General features: G+C 36.2%; 2 protein-coding genes across 5 annotated transcripts in view; one reads left to right on the top strand and one right to left on the bottom strand.

Moving 5' to 3' along the window:
* The window catches only part of LOC144296683 (olfactory receptor 6C4-like), a 69,328-nt gene extending 60,944 nt beyond the window's left edge, over positions 1-8,384 (top strand). For all 4 annotated transcript variants that reach the window (XM_077869720.1, XM_077869718.1, XM_077869722.1 and 1 more), the window contains one exon: positions 7,420-8,384. In XM_077869720.1, coding sequence (XP_077725846.1) covers positions 7,423-8,370 — 948 coding nt within the window. In that variant the 5' untranslated portion in view covers positions 7,420-7,422 and the 3' untranslated portion in view covers positions 8,371-8,384. The remainder of the gene's footprint in view (positions 1-7,419) is intronic.
* A 5,674-nt stretch (positions 8,385-14,058) lies between these two features.
* On the bottom strand, positions 14,059-17,821 carry LOC144297532 (olfactory receptor 6C74-like). Its single transcript, XM_077871811.1, has 2 exons — positions 16,907-17,821; positions 14,059-14,076 (listed from the first exon to the last, which is right to left on the bottom strand). Exons 1-2 carry the CDS (start codon positions 17,819-17,821, stop codon positions 14,059-14,061), a joined length of 933 nt encoding a protein of 310 aa, XP_077727937.1.
* Between the last annotated feature and the right edge of the window lie 1,169 nt (positions 17,822-18,990).

Here is an 18,990-nt window from a genome sequence, read left to right as displayed (position 1 = left end):
TATAATTAAAAATAAAGGGAGAACTACTATATGACCTAACAATTCCACTTCTGGGTATATATACACAGGAAATGAAATCACAATGTTATATATATATATATATATATATATATATATATATATATATACACTCTCATGTTCACTGCAGCATTATTTACAATTATATTAACAACACATATATATGCAATGGAATACTATTGAGCCCTAAAAAAGAAGCAAATCCTGCCATTTGTGACAACATGGATGGACCTGAGGACATCATGCTAAGTAAAATAAGTTAGGCAGATAAAGCCATGTACTGTATGATCTCACTTATATATGGAATCTAAAAAACATAGAAAAAAAAAAGATCAGATTTGTGGTTACCAGAGGCAAGGCATATGGGTAGAGAATACGTGAAGTTGGTTAAAAGGTACAAACTTCCAGTTATAAGATAAATAAGTACTGGGGATGCAATATACAACAGCACGACTCCAGTAAATGCCGCTGTATGGTAAATTTGAGAGTTGCTAAGAGAGTATATCCTAAAAATTATCACAAGGAAAAAAAAATTGTAATTATGTGAGGTTGTGGATGTTAACTGAACTTACTGTTGTGATCATTTTGTAATATACATGTGTCAAGACATTATACCCTACGCCTTAAGCTTATATGGTGTTATACGTCAATTTTATCGCAATAAAATGGAAAAAAATAAAATTAGTGAAATCTGAAAATAAAATAAATAAAAACCAAGATGCTATTTCTGGATCTTTCATTAACTATCGTGTTGACCTTGATCAAGATAGAAAGTTTTGAGACTCACTTTGATCATCTATAAAGGAGCAAGTTCTAAAATTCTATAAAACAAAAATTTGAAACAATAAATAATAATGTTTGGATTATAAATGGCAAAGAGGTTGATAGACGGCGTAGGAATTGTCATGGACAAATTTGCAAAAATAACTTTAAGTTGAAAAAGAAGAATGCCTTGTGTTTGCAAGGGAACACAGGCAGTGAAGGGCAAAAAGAAATGAAGGAAGCTGTTTGCATGTTAATTGGCATTTTCTCTTTTTTAATACACTTGTTTATAGGTTGGGTATTTATTTATTTATTTTACAGGCTTATGTTTTTAATGATAATCAGGATATTTGTATTCCATACAACATCTGTGATCACTGTTGTCAATTGAGTTGTGTCCTCCCAGATAAGCTGAAGTCCAAATAGTGGATATGTGTGAATGTGACTTTATTTAGAAATAGGACATTTACACGTGTAATCAGTGAAGATAAGGATATACTAGATTTGGCCCTAATCAACCCATTGGCCTCCAGATACCAGTACTCTCAGAATAGTCCTAATAAATTACCTTTTATTTTTTATTTTTTTTTTTACCTTTTATTTTTAATTTATTTATTTATTATTTATTTATTTATTTATATTTTTAATTTTTTATTTTTCATAAAATAAAACATGCATTTGCTCACTGGGGTTTATGACAAAAAGATGATTAGAAATAGCTATTTAAAAAAGAGTAGAAAAAATAAAAATAAAAAAAGAATAGCTATAAATAACATTTGCTATTTACTGTATCATCTACAGAAAAGATGATAATGACATGATGTTGAATATTTGTGGAAAATATGCAAAGGAAACAATATCTGAATATATTTATGCTTATAATGCTTAATTAGAGAAATTAGAGTGGCAGTTGGTAAAAATAAGCTCTTTATTTTTTCATCTTTGGAATAACACCCACGCAGTTGCAAAGTTAATAAAGCCTTTCCCAGCGAATTTGTCTACTGTGTGAGAACATAGAGTGGGTTACAAGGCATGAGAAAATTTTAGGGTTGGATGGGTATATTTGTTTTCTTGACTGTGGTGAAGTTTTCATACATTTGTGACATATCTCAAAACTTATCTAACTATATATTTTAAACATGTAAAATTCATTATATATTTATAATGAATTTATACCTCAATAAAACAGAGTATCTGTTTTAGACATCTAATTTGGCTTAAATAAATCCTCAACAAATATTTACTCAGCAAAGGTATAATGCTGTTTTTCCCTCTTGTAGGACAAGAAATTATATATATATATACATATATACATTTTTGATATATATATATATTTGTATATATCTTATACCAAATCTGTACAATTTTCTGGTCTCTGTATAAAATATATATACTTATGTATATATATTTATACACATATATAATACCCTGCTGTATCATAAAGAATCTAGTAGTTGCCCAAAACTTCTACAGGCATACAGAGAAGCTAGTACATGGAGTCCTTCACTTAGTGGAGATGCTAGACAATAAACACACAGCAAATAAAGAACTAATAGAATTCAAGAGAGGTGTGAACAACAAAAAAACATACTCTTCATAAAATATCGAGCCAGTTAAGGTGTTCGACAGGGATTGAGCAGTGGCTGGCTTGGGTAGTATGATCGGGAAGCCTCCCCTGCGGCCTGTCCCATTCTGAGTTCTCAGTGACATGAGAGAGCTAAACATGCGACGCCTGGAGAAAAAAACATCACAGAAAGAGGGAAAAGCCATTGCAAAGGCTTTGAGCTGACAATGGGCTTGGCTGGCAGAGAAATAGCAAGATATCGATTCACATAAACCAGAATGAATAAGAAAACTACTGATAGATCAATCCTACCAGTGGAACGGCCAGGGAGGCTTGGCCGAGGATTTCAATCTGCTTATATGCGCTCTGTTTCTTCTTTTTACCTGTTAACTTGACCTATCTTTGTTGGGACAGAAAGCCAGGTATTCCTGAGCATTTATTTTTTAAAGATTTTATTTATTTATGCATGAGAGACACACACGGGGTGGGGGGTGGGGGCAGAGACCCAGGCAGAGGGAGAAGCAGGCTCCATGCAGGGAGTCCAAAGTGGGACTCGATCCCGGGTCTCCAGGATCAGGCCCTGGGCTGAACCGCTGAGCCACCCGGGCTGCCCTCCTGAGCATTTTGAAGCTGACAAATTCTAATGACTCAGGGACCATTTCCCAGTGGGTCCTAGACCTTTATATTCTCTTTTTTTAGCCATGGAAGGAGCTCATTTGAAACTGAGGCAGAACTGACTCACTTGGAGGTAGGAGAGGATTGTTGGTGGCTGTATTGAATTAGAGGTGTAAAGTCTCTTTACTGTTTTGTCCACCTTTCACGTTTGCTTGTTGACACAACTGTGTACTCATTCTAAATAAAATTTTGATCGATCTAAGCAAATACAGGTAAAAAATTCAAAATACGATAGTTTAGCATATATACATATTTTCAGGCAGAAAATGTTACACCACACTCACAGAATAGAGCTTAAAGTCAAATTACACTTTCTTCTGTTTTACCACGATGCCCATTTCTACTTCTCATGGATTCAATATTCTTCACTTTCCTCCTAAATGCTTCTTAAACTAGCAAAGAGGTCTGCCACAGAAGGAGACAAAGGCTAAATATGAAAGTTATATACAATTCATCATAGAGATGATTTTACTTTAGGTGGAGATAACTGAAGCTATCCAGAAAAGATTGGGAAAGCTCTTCCACATTCTTTTTTCTTTTTAAGATTTTATTTATTTATTCATGATAGAGACAGGGAGAGAAGCAGAGACACAGGCAGAGGGAGAAGCAGGGTCCATGCAAGGAGCCTGATGTGGGACTCGATCCCAGGACCCGGGGATCACGCCCTGGGCCAAAGGCAGTTTTTAAACCACTGAGCCACCCAGGGATCCCTCTTCCACATTCTTTTAATTAAAAATAAACTTTCTTCTTTTTTAGAAAAAAAAAAAGCAGTGTTCTAGTAGTAAATCTTTTAAGTAAATATATTTTTGCCAAGTAAATCTTGTTTGGGTCATATGTTTATTATTTGATCATATATACATACATATGACTATGTGTATATCACATATAGCATATATATTATTTTTCTAGGAATATTTATTATAAAGGATTATCATCTTTTATTTTGATGAAAGAAATTTGATTGATATAAGTTTTTCTTCAAATATAAAAATTCTCATTTTGTTCTTTTATTCAGTAGATGGTGATGTCACTTACTAATATATAAATGTTTTTGCTCTCATTCTTGGACACTTATTTACTCAGTAAAGTGTTTCTATGATGTGAGAATCATTTACAAAGTTTTAACTGTGTCAAAAATGATTATTTAAACAATAGAAATTTTGAGATATTAATGTTCTTTAGTGAATGCAATTGCAAGAGTACTTTCTAAGTTAGAATTTTCAGTCTTCATTAATAGTTAAAATCTCAAATGAGAAGATTAACATCAATATATCCAAATTATCTGACACTAGTTATTTTCGTGTAGAGACAGAACGTCATTACCAATTGTTCAAATCCCCAAGATTTATTGCAACTAGCTTTGGCAATATTACAATTTAATGAGCTATTTTGTGAAAGAGGTGAAAGTGAAAGAGGTGTGCCCTAATATTTTTCTGCATATAAAATATTGCTGTAAAGCTCATTGTGCATGATTTTTTAATTTCCTACGTTTATTTATCTGTACTCATTACAAAGTAGTAAAGATAATACATTCAGACATAGGTAAGCCATTATTTCTACTAATATTTAAATTTACATTTTTGATATGTTAATCTAATTATCATTAACAAAACAGAATTTTTAAATACCCTGATAAGCGCATAGCATATTATACTTTTAAAATATGTTGATATAGAGGTATTTAACAAAAGAGACAATTATCTACAAGAGTACAAATTGATTGAAATTATGTTAGGAACTCTGAAATTTTCCAGATATAATTCTTCTAGACAATTGGCCTTTCTAAGTTGGCAAAATTGCTGTTTTGTATTTATTAAATACTTCTGGAGTTTTCACCTTGATAAGAATATATTATGTGTAGCTATTACTAACTTATTACATAGTGTAATATGAAAACATGTCAGTTGTTAAAATGAAAAGAATTTTATAGTTTTTTTGAGTAGAGAAAAGCCAGATAAAGAGATATCCTTAATATCTCTTTGTGTCTGATGTTGAAAAATATTAAAAGAAAATTTTAAGGGGCTTATGCATACCCTTAATTGGAAGTTTGACTTGCATAAAAACCACAGCATTTAATAAAATAGGGGTATGAATCTAAAAAAAGTCAAAAAAATATTTCACATTAAATTTTTACCAAATCTGTACAATTTTCTGGCCTCTGTATAAAATATATAGAGAAATAAGACCTTATTCTAAGGGGTAACTCATTTATGTTAAAGTTGACAGGTAAAATGTACATACTTGATATAACTGGAAAATAATTTGACTTTATTACCAAGTGTTATGCTGTGGTCAAGTTTAATAAAGGAGAGGAGACAAAATTATTGTTGATTGTGATTATTAGATAAAATTTATGAAAAGCTGAGATTGAGCTGACATTTAAGGAACTATAATTTGCTGATGGGACCTGCGTTCAGCCAGAAAGCACCATCAGTGAGATTATTTTGAGTTTTGCCAAGTACTGACCAATCCACCCATGTATCTATATTAAATGGTGATAGTGTTTATGGAGCCTTTGCCATGAGCCAGGAAAGGTAAGTAGTATGATTCCTAACATTTTATTAACAATTTAGGGGCTGAAGGGCGGGGGCTGGGGGGCTGTAGTGAACACCACAGCCCATGCAGTCTCCAGCCCCAAGGTCCGGCCACAGGTGCAGCACTGAGCCCCCAGGTCTGGCCACAGGTGCAGCCCCCAGCTCCCAGGCCCAGGCACAGGTGCAGGCCCCAGCCCAAGGCCCAGCCACAGGTGCAGCCCACAGCCTGAGGCCCGGCCACAGGTGCAGCCCACAGCCCCAAAGCCCAGGCACAGGTGCAGGCCCCAGCCCTGAGGCCTGGCCACAGGTGCAGCCGCCAGCATGAGGCCCAGGCACAGGTGCAGCCCCCAGCCCGAGGCCCAGGCACAGGTGCAGCCCGTAGCCCGCACCACCTCCTCCACGACCATGCTGTATTTCTCAGCCTCATCCTCTGGGAGCGGCTGGTATTTGTGCTGTGTGGGCGCCTATGTCCTTGTCACTTGAGATGCCTGTGGCCGTTTCCTTGAGGACGAGCCTGCCTTCCACACTCCGAGCTCAGCTGTGAGGGGGCTGCTTTCGCCCTCAGCCTGGCTCCCGGGAGCTGCCTGCACCTGCACCTGCACACTTGCCCCCCCCCCCCCCCCCCGCGGAGGGCTGCAGGGATGGGGGCCGAGGGGCCGGGCCCTTCCAGCCCCAGGGTGGAGAACTCGGCCCAAAGGCTCTCGCCAGAGGAGGAAACGAGCTGCAGTTGAAGTGGGCATCAGACGGTGCCCTCCTCAGCGTCCTTTTAAAAACCATATACTGTAGTCCAATAAGATAGCAACTGTATAGATTTGCTAAAATAGATTTTAGAATCATAAAAAAAAAAAGAATTAGGGAAAAAATCGATCCAAATGTAGAGCTTTAATAAGTGCACAGAATTATTTTTCAAAATGAGAAAATTGAAATAAAAAATACAAAACAGCAAAAAGAAGAAAATAACCAAGTTCATTTTTTTTTTATTCACAAGTTCAGTTTTATTCCTGTAGTTCATACCTTGATTTATTTTTACTCCATTGGCCAGAAACTGAGAATTACGAGGTTGATTTAAGAAACCTATTTAATCAAATAAAACCTAGTCTCTAAAGTTGTTTTAGGTTTGTCTACATACATATGACAGCATCCAATGCCTTTTTTTAAAAAAGATTTTATTTATTCATGAGAGACAGAGAGAGAGGCAGAGACACAGGCAGAGGGAGAAGCAGACTCCACGTGGGGAGCCCAGTGTGGGACTCGGGGTCACGCCCTGGGCCCAAGGCACCCGCTCAACCGCTGAGCCACACAGGCGTCCCAACAACATCCAATAACTTAAAGGAAAATCAAAATACAAAGATTAAGAAGAAAAACATAAATGAACGAAAAAATGGTGAGAATAATTGAAAATGTTCGTAAGAAGCAAGACCTCTGATAATTATAAAGTAAAATAAGAAAATGAGGATGGAACTAGAGGGTATTATGCTGAACAGAATAAGTCAATCAGAGAAAGACACCACGTGGTATCCCTTATAGGTGGAATATAAGAAATAGCACAGAGGACCATGGAGTAAGGGAGGGAAAACTGAATGGGAAGTCATCAAAGAGGGAGGAAAACCATGAGACTCTTAACTATAGGAAACAAACAGCATTGCTGGAGGGAAGAAGGGTGGGGGGAATAGGGTACCTGGGTGACGGGCATTAAGGAGGACACATGATGGGATGAGCACTGGGTGTCATACACAACTGATGGATTACTGAATATTACATCAGAAACGGAGTATGTACTATGTGTTGGCTAATTTAATTTAGAAAAATAAGAAAATATGTTGATCACTTCATGTTATTATCATTTTCTGTCTTCTTTGTCTGAAGTTAATGATGGGAAACCAGACATCGGTGATAGAATTCATTCTTCTTGGACTGACGAATGACGCTGAGCTTCAAGCTGTGCTTTTCCCTTTTCTGCTGCTAACTTACGTCTTGAGCATCATGGGAAACTTGACCATCATCATTCTGACCCTGTTGGATTATCGCCTGCAGACTCCTATGTATTTCTTTCTCCGGAATTTTTCTGTTTTGGAAATATCTTTTACTTCTGTCTTTGTTCCCAAAATGCTAGTCAACATTGCAACTGGAGACAAGACTATCTCCTTCGCTGGTTGTTTCACTCAGTATTTTTTTGCCATCCTTCTGGGGGCAACTGAATTTTATCTTTTAGCTGCCATGTCCTACGATCGCTATGTTGCCATTTGTAAACCCCTGCACTATACAACTGTAATGAGCAGGAAACTCTGCATTCAGCTTGTTCTGTGTTCCTGGTTCTCTGGTTTTTTGGTTGTCGTTGTGCCACATGCAATGACTCTCCAGCTGCCTTTCTGTGCCTCCAATGTCATCAACCATTATTGCTGTGACTATACCGTTCTGCTGCATCTGTCCTGTTCAGACACACAGTTCATAGAAGTGATGGAGTTTATCTTTGCAGCAGTTACCCTCATCTTGACTTTGGTGCCGGTGACTCTTTCCTACACGTACATCATCAGGACAATTCTGAGAATCCCCTCTGTTCAACAAAGAAAAAAAGCCTTTTCTACATGCTCCTCTCACATGATTGTGGTCTCACTTTCTTATGGAAGTTGTATCTTTATGTACATAAATCCTTCTGTTAAGGATGCAGAAACGTTTAATAAGAGAGTGGCTGTTTTAAATACCTCAGTTGCCCCTCTGTTGAACCCTTTCATCTATACCCTAAGGAACAAGCAGGTGAAAATAGCCTTCAAAGACATGGTCAGCAAGATAACGATGTTTTCAGGAAAACGAAAGTGAGATTCATAATAATAAAAAAATAATAAATAAATGTTTGGAAAACTATAGATGTACATTATTATAACATTGAAGTGTTTGCTATTATTTATCATCAATATTCCTAACTGGACACCAAAACAGTAAAGCTACTTATTTAATGAAGCTTATTTTGCAATCACTTTATTTATTTATTTTTTTTTTGCCATCACTTTCTTTCTTTTTATTGCCATCACTTTATTTCTTTTTTTTTGCCATCACGTTATTTCTTTTTTTTTTTTGCCATCACTTTATTTATTAAAATTTTACAGACCTGTGTGTATATCTGTGTGTATCTTCAAACATTTTCATGCTACTTTTCCTTATCTTACCTCACTTTTAAGGAAAAGATTTGGGAGAAAGGCAGATTGAGAATATGACTTCCAATAGTTTACTTATTTACTACTGAGTTTTGCTTACTCACTGCTGTATGGTGTTCAATTGCTGCAGTTGATAACTAAATAATCAAATATACACCCAGAAGAAATCTACTTTGGTTTGTTAATAATAGCTCAAATAATATATTTTTTTTGTGATTTTTTTTAATTTATTTTTTATTGGTGTTCAATTTACTAACATACAGAATAACCAATATATTAGGGAGTTAATAGAAAGTTGGTTATTTTCGAATTATATTATTCAGATTTAAATTTAGTGTTTCACTTACTGAGAACTTAATCTATTAAATATTTGAGATAAAGAAAGCTCTGAAGAAGGGAAAATCAATACATGTTTGTTTTCTTTTTTTAATAATAAATTTATTTTTATTTTTTTAATTTTTTTATTTATTTATGACAGTCACACACAGAGAGAGAGAGAGAGAGAGAGAGGCAGAGACAGAAGCAGGCTCCATGCACCGGGAGCCTGATGCGGGATTCGATCCCGGGTCTCCAGGATCACGCCCTGGGCCAAAGGCAGGCGCCAAACCGCTGCGCCACCCAGGGATCCCAATAAATTTATTTTTAATTGGTGTTCAATTTGCCAACATACAAAATAACACCCAGTGCTCATCCCGTCAAGTGCCCCCCTCAGTGCCCGTCACCCAGTCACCCCCACCCCCCACCCTCCTCCCCTTCCACCACCCCTAGTTCCTTTCCCAGAGTTAGGAGTCTTTATGTTCTGTCTCTCTTTCTGATATTTCCTACCAATTTCTTCTCCCTTCCCTTCTATTCCCTTTCACAATTATTTATATTCCCCAAATGAATGAGAACATATAATGTTTGTCCTTCTCCCATTGACTCATTTCACACAGCATAATACCCTCCAGCTCCATCCACATTGAAGAAAATGGTGGGTATTTGTCATTTCTATTGGCTGAGTAATATTCCTTTGTATACATAAACCACATCTTCTTTATCCATTCATCTTTCGATGGACACCGAGGCTCCTTCCACAGTTTGGCTACTGTGGACATTGCTGCTAGAAACATCGGGGTGCAGGTGTCCCGGCGTTTCACTGCATCTGTGTCTTTGGGGTAAATCCCTAGCGGTGCAAATGCTGAGTGGTAGGGCAGGTATATTTTTAACTCTTTGAGGAACCTCCACACAGTTTTCCAGAGTGGCTGCACCAGTTCACATTCCCACCAACAGTGCAAGAGGGTTCCCCTTTCTCCACATCCTCTCCAACATTTGTGGTTTCCTGTCTTGTTAATTTTTCCCATTCTCACTGGTGTGAGGTGGGATCTCATTGTGGTTTTGATTTGTATTTCCCTGATGGCAAGTGATGCATAGCATTTTCTCATGTGCATGTTGGCCATGTCTATGTCTTCCTCTGTGAGATTTCTGTTCATGTCTTTTGCCTATTTCATGATTGGATTGTTTATTTCCTGTTGAGTTTAATAAGTTCTTTATAGATCTTGGAAACTAGCCCTTTATCTGATACGTCATTTGCAAATATCTTCTCCCATTTTGTAGGTTGTCTTTGAGTTTTGTTGACTGTATCCTTTGCTGTGCAAAAGCTTCTTATCTTGATGAAGTCCCAATAGTTCATTTTTGCTTTTGTTTCTTTTGCCTTCATGGATGTATCTTGCAAGAAGTTACTGTGGCCGAGTTCAGAAAGGGTGTTGCCTGTGTTCTCCTCTAGGATTTTGATGGAATCTTGTCTCACATTTAGATCTCTCATCCAATTTGAGTTTATCTTTGTGTCTGGTGCAGGAGAGTGGTCTAGTTTCATTCTTCTGCATGTGGATGTCCAATTTCCCCAACACCATTTATTGAAGAGACTGTCTTTCTTCCAGTGGATAGTCTTTCTTCCTTTGTTGAATATTAGTTGACCATAAAGTTCAGGGTCCACTTCTGGGTCCTCTATTCTGTTCCATTGATCTATGTGTCTGTTTTTGTGCCAGTACCACACTGTCTTGATGACCACAGCTTTGTAGTACAACCTGAAATCTGGCTTTGTGATGTCCCCAGCTATGGTTTTCTTTTTTAAAATTCCCCTGGCTATTCGGTGTCTTTTCTGATTCCACACAAATCTTAAAATAATTTGCTCTAACTCTCTGAAAAAAGTCCATGGTATTTTGATAGGGATTGCATTAAATTTGAAAATTGCCTTGGGTAACATTGACATTTTTCACAATATTAATTCTGCCAATGCATGAGTATGGAATATTTTTCCACTCTTTCTTTCTCAATTTCTTTCAGAAGTATTCTATAGTTTTTAGGGTATAGATCCTTTACCTGTTTGGTTAGGTTTATTCCTAGGTATCTTATGCTTTTGGGTGCAATTGTAAATGGGATTGACTCCTTAATTTCTCTCTCTTCAGTCTCAATGTTAGTGTATAGAAATGCCACTGACTTCTGGGCATGGATTTTGTATCCTGCCACACTGCCAAATTGCTGTGTGAGTTCTAGCAATCTTGGGGTGGAGTCTTTTGGGTTTTCTATGTAGAGTATCATGTCATCGGCAAGAGGGAGAGTTTGACTTCTTCTTTGCCAATTCAAATGCCTTTAATGTCTTTTTGTTGTCTGATTGCTGAGGCTAGGACTTCCAGTACTATGTTGAATAGCAGTGGTGAAAGTGGACATCCCTGTCTTGTTCCTGATCTTAGGGGAAAGGCTCCCAGTGCTTCCCCATTGAGAATTATACCTGTTTGTTTTCAAACTGACAGGAAATTGATTAATAATGATTTATACACACATTAAACTCTGAGTGAATCCAGAAAAGAGGTAAAGGGATGATTCAAATTCAGGTTAATTAGCAACATATCATTATGGCAAATTCTTACAATTTAGTGATGTACCTAATCATTGTTCTGGTTCTCTTTAACAAGCGTATGAAAAAAAAAACTATATTAACAGTATCTATGGTGTTAATAATCTTGTAAGCTTAAATCATATTCTTTCTAAATTTCATGCTAAACTTTACATTTTTGTAATCTGATCTCCTCAGGCAGAATGCCCATCAGAAGCTGATTTTTCTGAACATTGTTTGTTCATATTTAAAGAAGCCAAATAATGAATTAAAGAAGCTATAAATGTTTCTACTTTAATCCTTTCAATGTACAGATGAAGAAAATTGAATCCTACATATATTAACAAACTTTTATTAAAGCATATAGTTAAATTTGTACTCTTGAATTCTTTACTCACCCATCATTAGATGCAGATTCTATTAAGTAGCAGAAATACTAAAACAGTGCCCTGCGAAGCCATGGGGAAAGACGATTGAAAATGTAGAACTTGTTAGTTTTTATACACCTGCCATAATTTCATCGATCAGAAAAAAAAACACCTAAGTACCTGACACATGGCTGATGTTAACAGGTGAGTAAGTTACATACCGTGTTAGTTATTTAGATTGACAGGTAACTGACTCATTAGTTCACTTGATTATTTGTTTTCCACATCATCAGTACATCAATCGTAGTTATCCAAAACATTATGTCACATTATGGTGGCTGCTCAATTTCAGAAGACAGATCACATAATGATACGTAGCTGAACACTATTGACATAGGCGACTGCTTTTCAAACAGACAAAATTCTGTTAATCACTGATTAAATTAAAACACAAAAGTAAATCAATCAACCAACCAACCAATCAAAAATCCAGGAACATTATGTTGAAGTAGTTGAAAATCTGCAGAAGATAGGGGGAAAAAATTAGTCAGGATGGAGGAACCCTAGGACATCCAGGAGAATAATAAGAGGGAATAATAACTGCGTCTCTTAATTCAATTAGAATCTGAGTTAAGTTCAGGCTGGGTTGCAGGTTTTGTTGCTGTTGTTTTATTTTCCCTTGTTTAATTATTTTTACAATTTTATGGAGTTACAATTTGTGCAAAATAAAATGCATCCAATAAAGTTTATAACTTGAGATTTGATACCTATATATACTTGTGAAACCATTGCTGAAATCAAGATAATGAACTTCAAAAGTTTCCTTAGGCACTCTGGCAATATATCTCTGAAGGCGTTGTAATGTTTCAATGTGGCTAGGCTGAACTATTTCTCTAGAATGTCCCTTCCCTGTTTGTTTCCTGTTACGGTGAACCACCAGAGAGATTATTTGGGATATTTGGAGAACAGAATAAAGCAGAAGCCATTTGGTAGCTCACACAGGTTGTGTTTATCTGCTGGTTTACCTTGTTGGTGGGAGATGGTTGGGTTTATTTTGTTGGTAATTGTTCCATTTTCACCTAGATCTTTTTTCATCTTCTCCAACTCCAAATCCGGTTATCAATGTTTAGCTCTGTGGCAAAATGTCCAAGCTTTTATAGGACACCAGTAAACCTGAGCTCAGAAGTGACAACAGCTAACACATTTCAATTCTTCCTCATGCCATGTTAGACACAGGCTTTACATTCATCACTTAAATGAACTCAAAATTGAGAGTGGACCTATATGCACAAGGCAAAACTTTAAAACTCCGAATGTAACATAGAGAAAATCTAGATGACTTTGGGTTTAGTAATGATCTTTTAGATACAACATCAAAGGCACACTCCATGAAAGAAATAACGGATAAGCTGGACTTCATTAAAATTAAAAACCTCTGCTCTCCAAAAGATAATGTCAAGGAAATGAGAAGACAAGGCACATACAGGGAGACAAGATTTGAGAAAACACATCTAAATAGGATTGTCAACTCAAATACACAAAAATTTAGAATTCAACAATCTGAAAAAGAACAATATTAAAAAATGGGCCAAAGATCTTGACAGACACCTCACCCAAGATACTACAGAGATGGCAAATAAGCACGCAAAAAGATGATCCACATCATGTGTAATCAGGAAAATGTAAATCAAAACAATAAGGAGATACCACCACTACACACAATCCTGGAACATGACAACACCCAACGCTGATGAGGATGTGCAGCAAAATGAACTCTCATCTGTTGCTGGTAGAATGCTAGATGGTATAGCAACTTTGGAAGACAGTTTGGCGGTTTCTTGCAAAATTAAACACATTCTTACTATACGATCCAGCAATCACTCATCTTGGTATTTACCCAAATGAGATGAAAACATGTCCACGCAAAAACTTGCACACGGATCTTTATAGCAACTTTATTCATAATTGCCCAAACTTAGAAGCCGCTTAGATACCCGTTAGTAGGTAAATGGATAATCTATGATACTTCTAGAAAATAGAATATTATTCAGTGCTAAAAATAAATGAGCTATCAAGCCATGAAAATACACAGAGGAAACTTGGATGCACATCACTAAGTGAAAAAAACAATCTGAAATTTTACCATTCCAACTACATGGCATTCTGGAAAAGGAAAAACAATGAAGACAGTAAAATCCATGGTTTTCAGAGGCTGAGGGATAGGGAGTGATGAGAAGGCAGGCCACAGAGGATTTATGTCTACATATCATCAATATCTGTATTATTATCAACCATCTATATCATCTACGTAGCTATATATTTATATGTCTATCAATCATTATACATTTTTTCCAAATCTATAGAATGAACACTCACTGAGAGTGAACCATAATGCAAAATATGGATTTGGGGTAATTATGATGTGTCAATATAGGTTCATCAGTTGTAACAAACATACCACTCTGCTGGAGGAGGTTGTAAATAGGGAAGGCTGTGTGTGTACGAGGTCCATGGGTTTATAGGAAATCTCTGTACCTTCCTTTCAATTTTGTTGTATACCTAAAAGTGCTCAATTTTGTTGTATACCTAACACCTTAAATATTGTCCCTTTCTGAAACAGATTTCTAGGACTATCTGGCCTGATGGTATTTGCATAAACATTAAGTAAAATGTAGTAGACAAAAAAAATAGGGAGTAAAAGTTTTCTTAGTTTTCATTTTCTCTTGCTTTCTACCTGAGGACAAAGCCACCAAGGGCCAACGGGTAGAGAGAACATTTAGTAGATAAGACAATTAGATAGATTCGCCTTGGTTATGAGTATAGAGAGTCCCACCTGAAATTCCAAGGGATGAGCTTTCATTATTATTGGTTACGGAGAATCAAATTAAGTTATTGGCATTCATATTCTTTCAGTTTATTTCTTGGCTCTGCTTTTCTTTACCCTAGTTTCATAGTGAAGTAAACATGCTCTATTTAATGAACTCCTGAAAGTTCTGGGTTTATTTTTATAGCTGTAATTATAACAGAAAAGAATATTCTAACATATACAAATTTTTTTATCACATCAAGTTTTACTGAACTGACTTTAGTTTCATGCCCAACACTAATTGAGTTCTTATTTGTAGAGAGAATATGATCATTTGTAAAGCACAGGGTAGAAGTGTAGTCTTGATCTAATCAGGGAGTCCAAAGCCTTGATTAGCTAACTATGGTTTATAGATCCGCATATGACTTACAGAAGTCATTCTACCAAAAGAAGATAATGAAAAAAAGAAAAAAAAGAAAAGAGAAGAAATGGAAGAAGAAAGAAAAATTTATTGAAATAGAGAAAGGTGTATATGTGTGGATGTGAGAGAGAGGGAGAAAGAGAGAAAAAGAAAAGACAGTGAGAGAGAGGGAGATTATTTGGGGTATACAAAAACAATTATCTACTTCAAGACAATTTGACTGTATACCAGGCCATATGGTAAAACTGTAGGAAGCATCCTCTAAGTACAGAACTGCTATATTACAGAGTCTTCCAGATTTTTAAGTAGCATATCACATATATAAAATGACAAAGCACTACAATAAACTACATTAGCAGGCAATGGGATCAGCGTGAGAATCTCTTATTGCATCTCTACACCCAACCCCAAAACTGAATCCATCATCATTTCAGAATACATGTAGACGAGTCTTTGCTACAAACTGGGGATTGCTGGTACTGGATAGACATAGCCTCTGGAATCAAGCAGAAATGAATTTGAATTCTGTTTCTCTGACTAGCTATGTGACGAGAGTAACTTATCATACCTCTCTAAAGTGCATTTTTTTTTACAAGATAAAATCAGGATAATTTATTCTACAAGTTTTCATTTTATTTTGTTTTTTTAGTCTGGAGAATACTGATTTTATACTTTCAAAGTAGCCTAAAAATATCTCAAAATTAAAAAAAAACTGGTTATTGCTATATTATAGATGTATAATCTAAGAAACACAGTCAGTTCCAAGATGAATAAGGAATAGCTGATAAAGCATCAAATGTGATCTCTCTCTCTCCAGGATGCATTTTATTCTTAATCAAAGTTACTTGATTTAGTACTCATACATGAGTCAGTATTTATTTACTTATTTACTTATATGGCATAAAATGTAAAAATAAAATGTAAAATAAAAACCATATGATATTTTATTACACTAGCATAGTGGGGTTTTTTTCAATTCTCAAGACAAAGGATGATATTGATATTTTAATCTCAACTTCCCACTTTTAAATATCTTTATTTAAAAACTATAGAGAATGTGTATCAGGACACAAAAGCCAAGGAAAGGTAAAATCCCAAGGAAGATATCATATAATTGTTTCGAACTTAACAAGATTTTGTAGAAAATCAAATATAAGAACACAATATACTGCATAGATATAAATATAATTAAGTCTCCATGAACTAATATATAAAGTTGACTAAAATAATCTTTCAAGTGTTTGCTACATTTAAATGGAAGAAGCAGAGAGAAGAAATGAGTCAAATTTGAGGATGTTGGGACACCTGGGTGTCTCAGTGGTTGGGTGTCTGCTTTCAGCTCAGAGGGTGATCCTGGGGTCCTGGGATCCAGTCCCGAATCAGACTCCCGAAGGGGAGCCTGCTTCTCCCTCTGCCTGTGTCTCTGCCCTCTCTCTGTGTCTCTCATGAATAAATAAGAAAAATCTTTTTTAAAAATGTTTTTAAAAAATTGACAATGCTTACAATGGAACAGAAAAATAAAGTTTTAGTATTTTGAAATGGAAGCCATTATTGAGAAACAGGAGCTAATGTAAACATCATGACACTTCAGAAAGAAGTGAAAGGAAAAATATGATTATATTTTGGATGGTGCAATAGTAAAATTGGGACCCAATCTAACCACATCCTTTGCAATTTTCCCTATTAACCTTCCTTATATATCTCATTATGATTCTATTTGAATAAAGACAGAACTCTTTGTAGCAAGTTCTTAAATGCTTGCTTCACCTGCTGGTTCCTTAGAGTATAGATAAAGGGATTCAAAAGTGGAGCAACAGAAGTATTGAGAACTGCCACCCCCTTCATCAAGGATATCCTCTGTTTGACCGAGGGTTTAATGTACATAAAGATGCAGCTGCCGTATGAGAGGGAGATGACAATCATGTGAGAAGAACAGGTGGAGAAAGCCTTTTTTCTCTGGTTGGCAGAAGGAATTTTTAAAATTGTCAGGGCGATATATGTGTACGATAGAATCACTAAGGCCAAAGTGACCAGCAGAGTCACCAAAGCTAAGATGAAACTCATCATTTCCAACACGTGTGTGTCTGTGCAGGAGATCTGCAGGAGGGGAGCCGTGTCACAGTAGAAATGATCAATGACATTGGAATCACAGAAGTCCAGGCTTAAGCCTAAAATGAGTCCTGGAAAGATGATGAGGAAACCAGTGATCCAAGAGCTAAGGACCAGCTGGATACAGATTTTGCTGCTCATAATGGTTGTGTAATGCAGGGGCTTGCAGATGGCGACATAACGATCATAGGACATGACAGCCAGGAGGTAAAATTCAGATGCTCCAAGAAGGAAGGCAAAAAATAACTGAGTTGCACAACAGTTATAGGAAATGGTTTTGTCACCAGTTGCCATGCTTACAAGCAATTTGGGGATGCAGACTGTCGTATAAGAAATTTCTAAGAAAGAAAAATTTCGAAGAAAGAAATACATAGGGGTCTTGAGATGGGAGTCCAGCAAAGTGAGGGTAATAATGACTAAGTTGCCTGAGATGCTTAGCAAATAGGTGAGGAGCAGGAAGACAAATAGCACAATCTTCAGTTTTGGGTCCTCTGTCAATCCTGCTAAGATAAATACTGTCACAGTTGTATGGTTTTCCATCTTGGCCTCTTGATACGCTTCTGCTCTGGTAAAAATATTGAGAAAACAATATGCACAGGAACCAATGGTAAATTATGAAGATAATGATGTCAGAATATTAGTAGTTGCTATTGATTATACATACTAATAGGGCACATTTTTGAAATGATTAATGTAAGATAAACTAACAAAAACTAGTACTTATATTTTTTATTATTTTGTTATTACTTTATTTTTGAGGAAAGACAAATATTTTCTACAAATCTGATGAATAAAAAACTACCTTATACATCATCTTTGTAGTCTGGCTTAGATTTATGGTAATGAGGTAAAGAAATGAACAGGCATGTGAAAAAATTATTTTTCTTTCTTTTTTTAATATAAATTTATTTTTTTATTGGTGTTCAGTTTGCCAACATACAGAATAACACCCAGTGCTCATCCCATCAAGTGCCCACCTCAGTGCCTGTCACCCAGTCACCCCCACCCCCCCCCCGCCCACCTCCCCTTCCACCACCCCTAGTTCGTTTCCCGGAGTTAGGAGTCTTCATGTTCTGTCTCCCTTTCTGATATTTCCATTCATTTTTCCTCCTTTCCCTTTTATTCCCTTTCACTAGAAAAAATTATTTCTACTTTTCTCAGTATGTAAGCGCTAAGATGTCACAGTACTACTCAGCCTGATGACTGTATAAATATCATTGCCTCAAGAAACTGACCAGGAATGTAACAGAGAAACAAGGTGATACTTACGATGGTTGAAAGTAGAAATCAAGCTTAGATTTAAGTTTAATTCCGGAAGTAATTACGGGTAACAACTGTAGCTCTTCCCTGGTTTGGCCTGCGCTGCCTCTACTTAGATAATGAACACTCTTTCTTGGTCCTGATTTTTTTATTCTATAAATCAGTGCAGTGTGTTTTGTCCCTATTCCATCTCTTTATTTCTTCACTTTTACCGCCTCCTATGCCAATATTAAACTTATCTGATCGCATAGAAAAACTGACTTGAACAGAATCAAACAAATTCAGTGTTTCTTCTGGTTATAGTTCTGAAAACAGGAAGAGAATAAGAATAATTAAGTGAAATGCAAAATAAAGTGAATAAGGGTTCAAAGAGAAAGGAAATAGAGAAGAAAAAGAAAAACAAAGAGAAGGAAGACAAAAGAAGTAGAAAAGAGGTAAGACAGTAAGGG

Source organism: Canis aureus, chromosome 25 (assembly GCF_053574225.1).
Source record: "Canis aureus isolate CA01 chromosome 25, VMU_Caureus_v.1.0, whole genome shotgun sequence".
Lineage (NCBI taxonomy): Eukaryota > Metazoa > Chordata > Mammalia > Carnivora > Canidae > Canis > Canis aureus.
The sequence above is the reverse complement of the archived record's forward strand: the minus strand, read 5'-3'. Positions and strand labels throughout refer to the sequence as shown.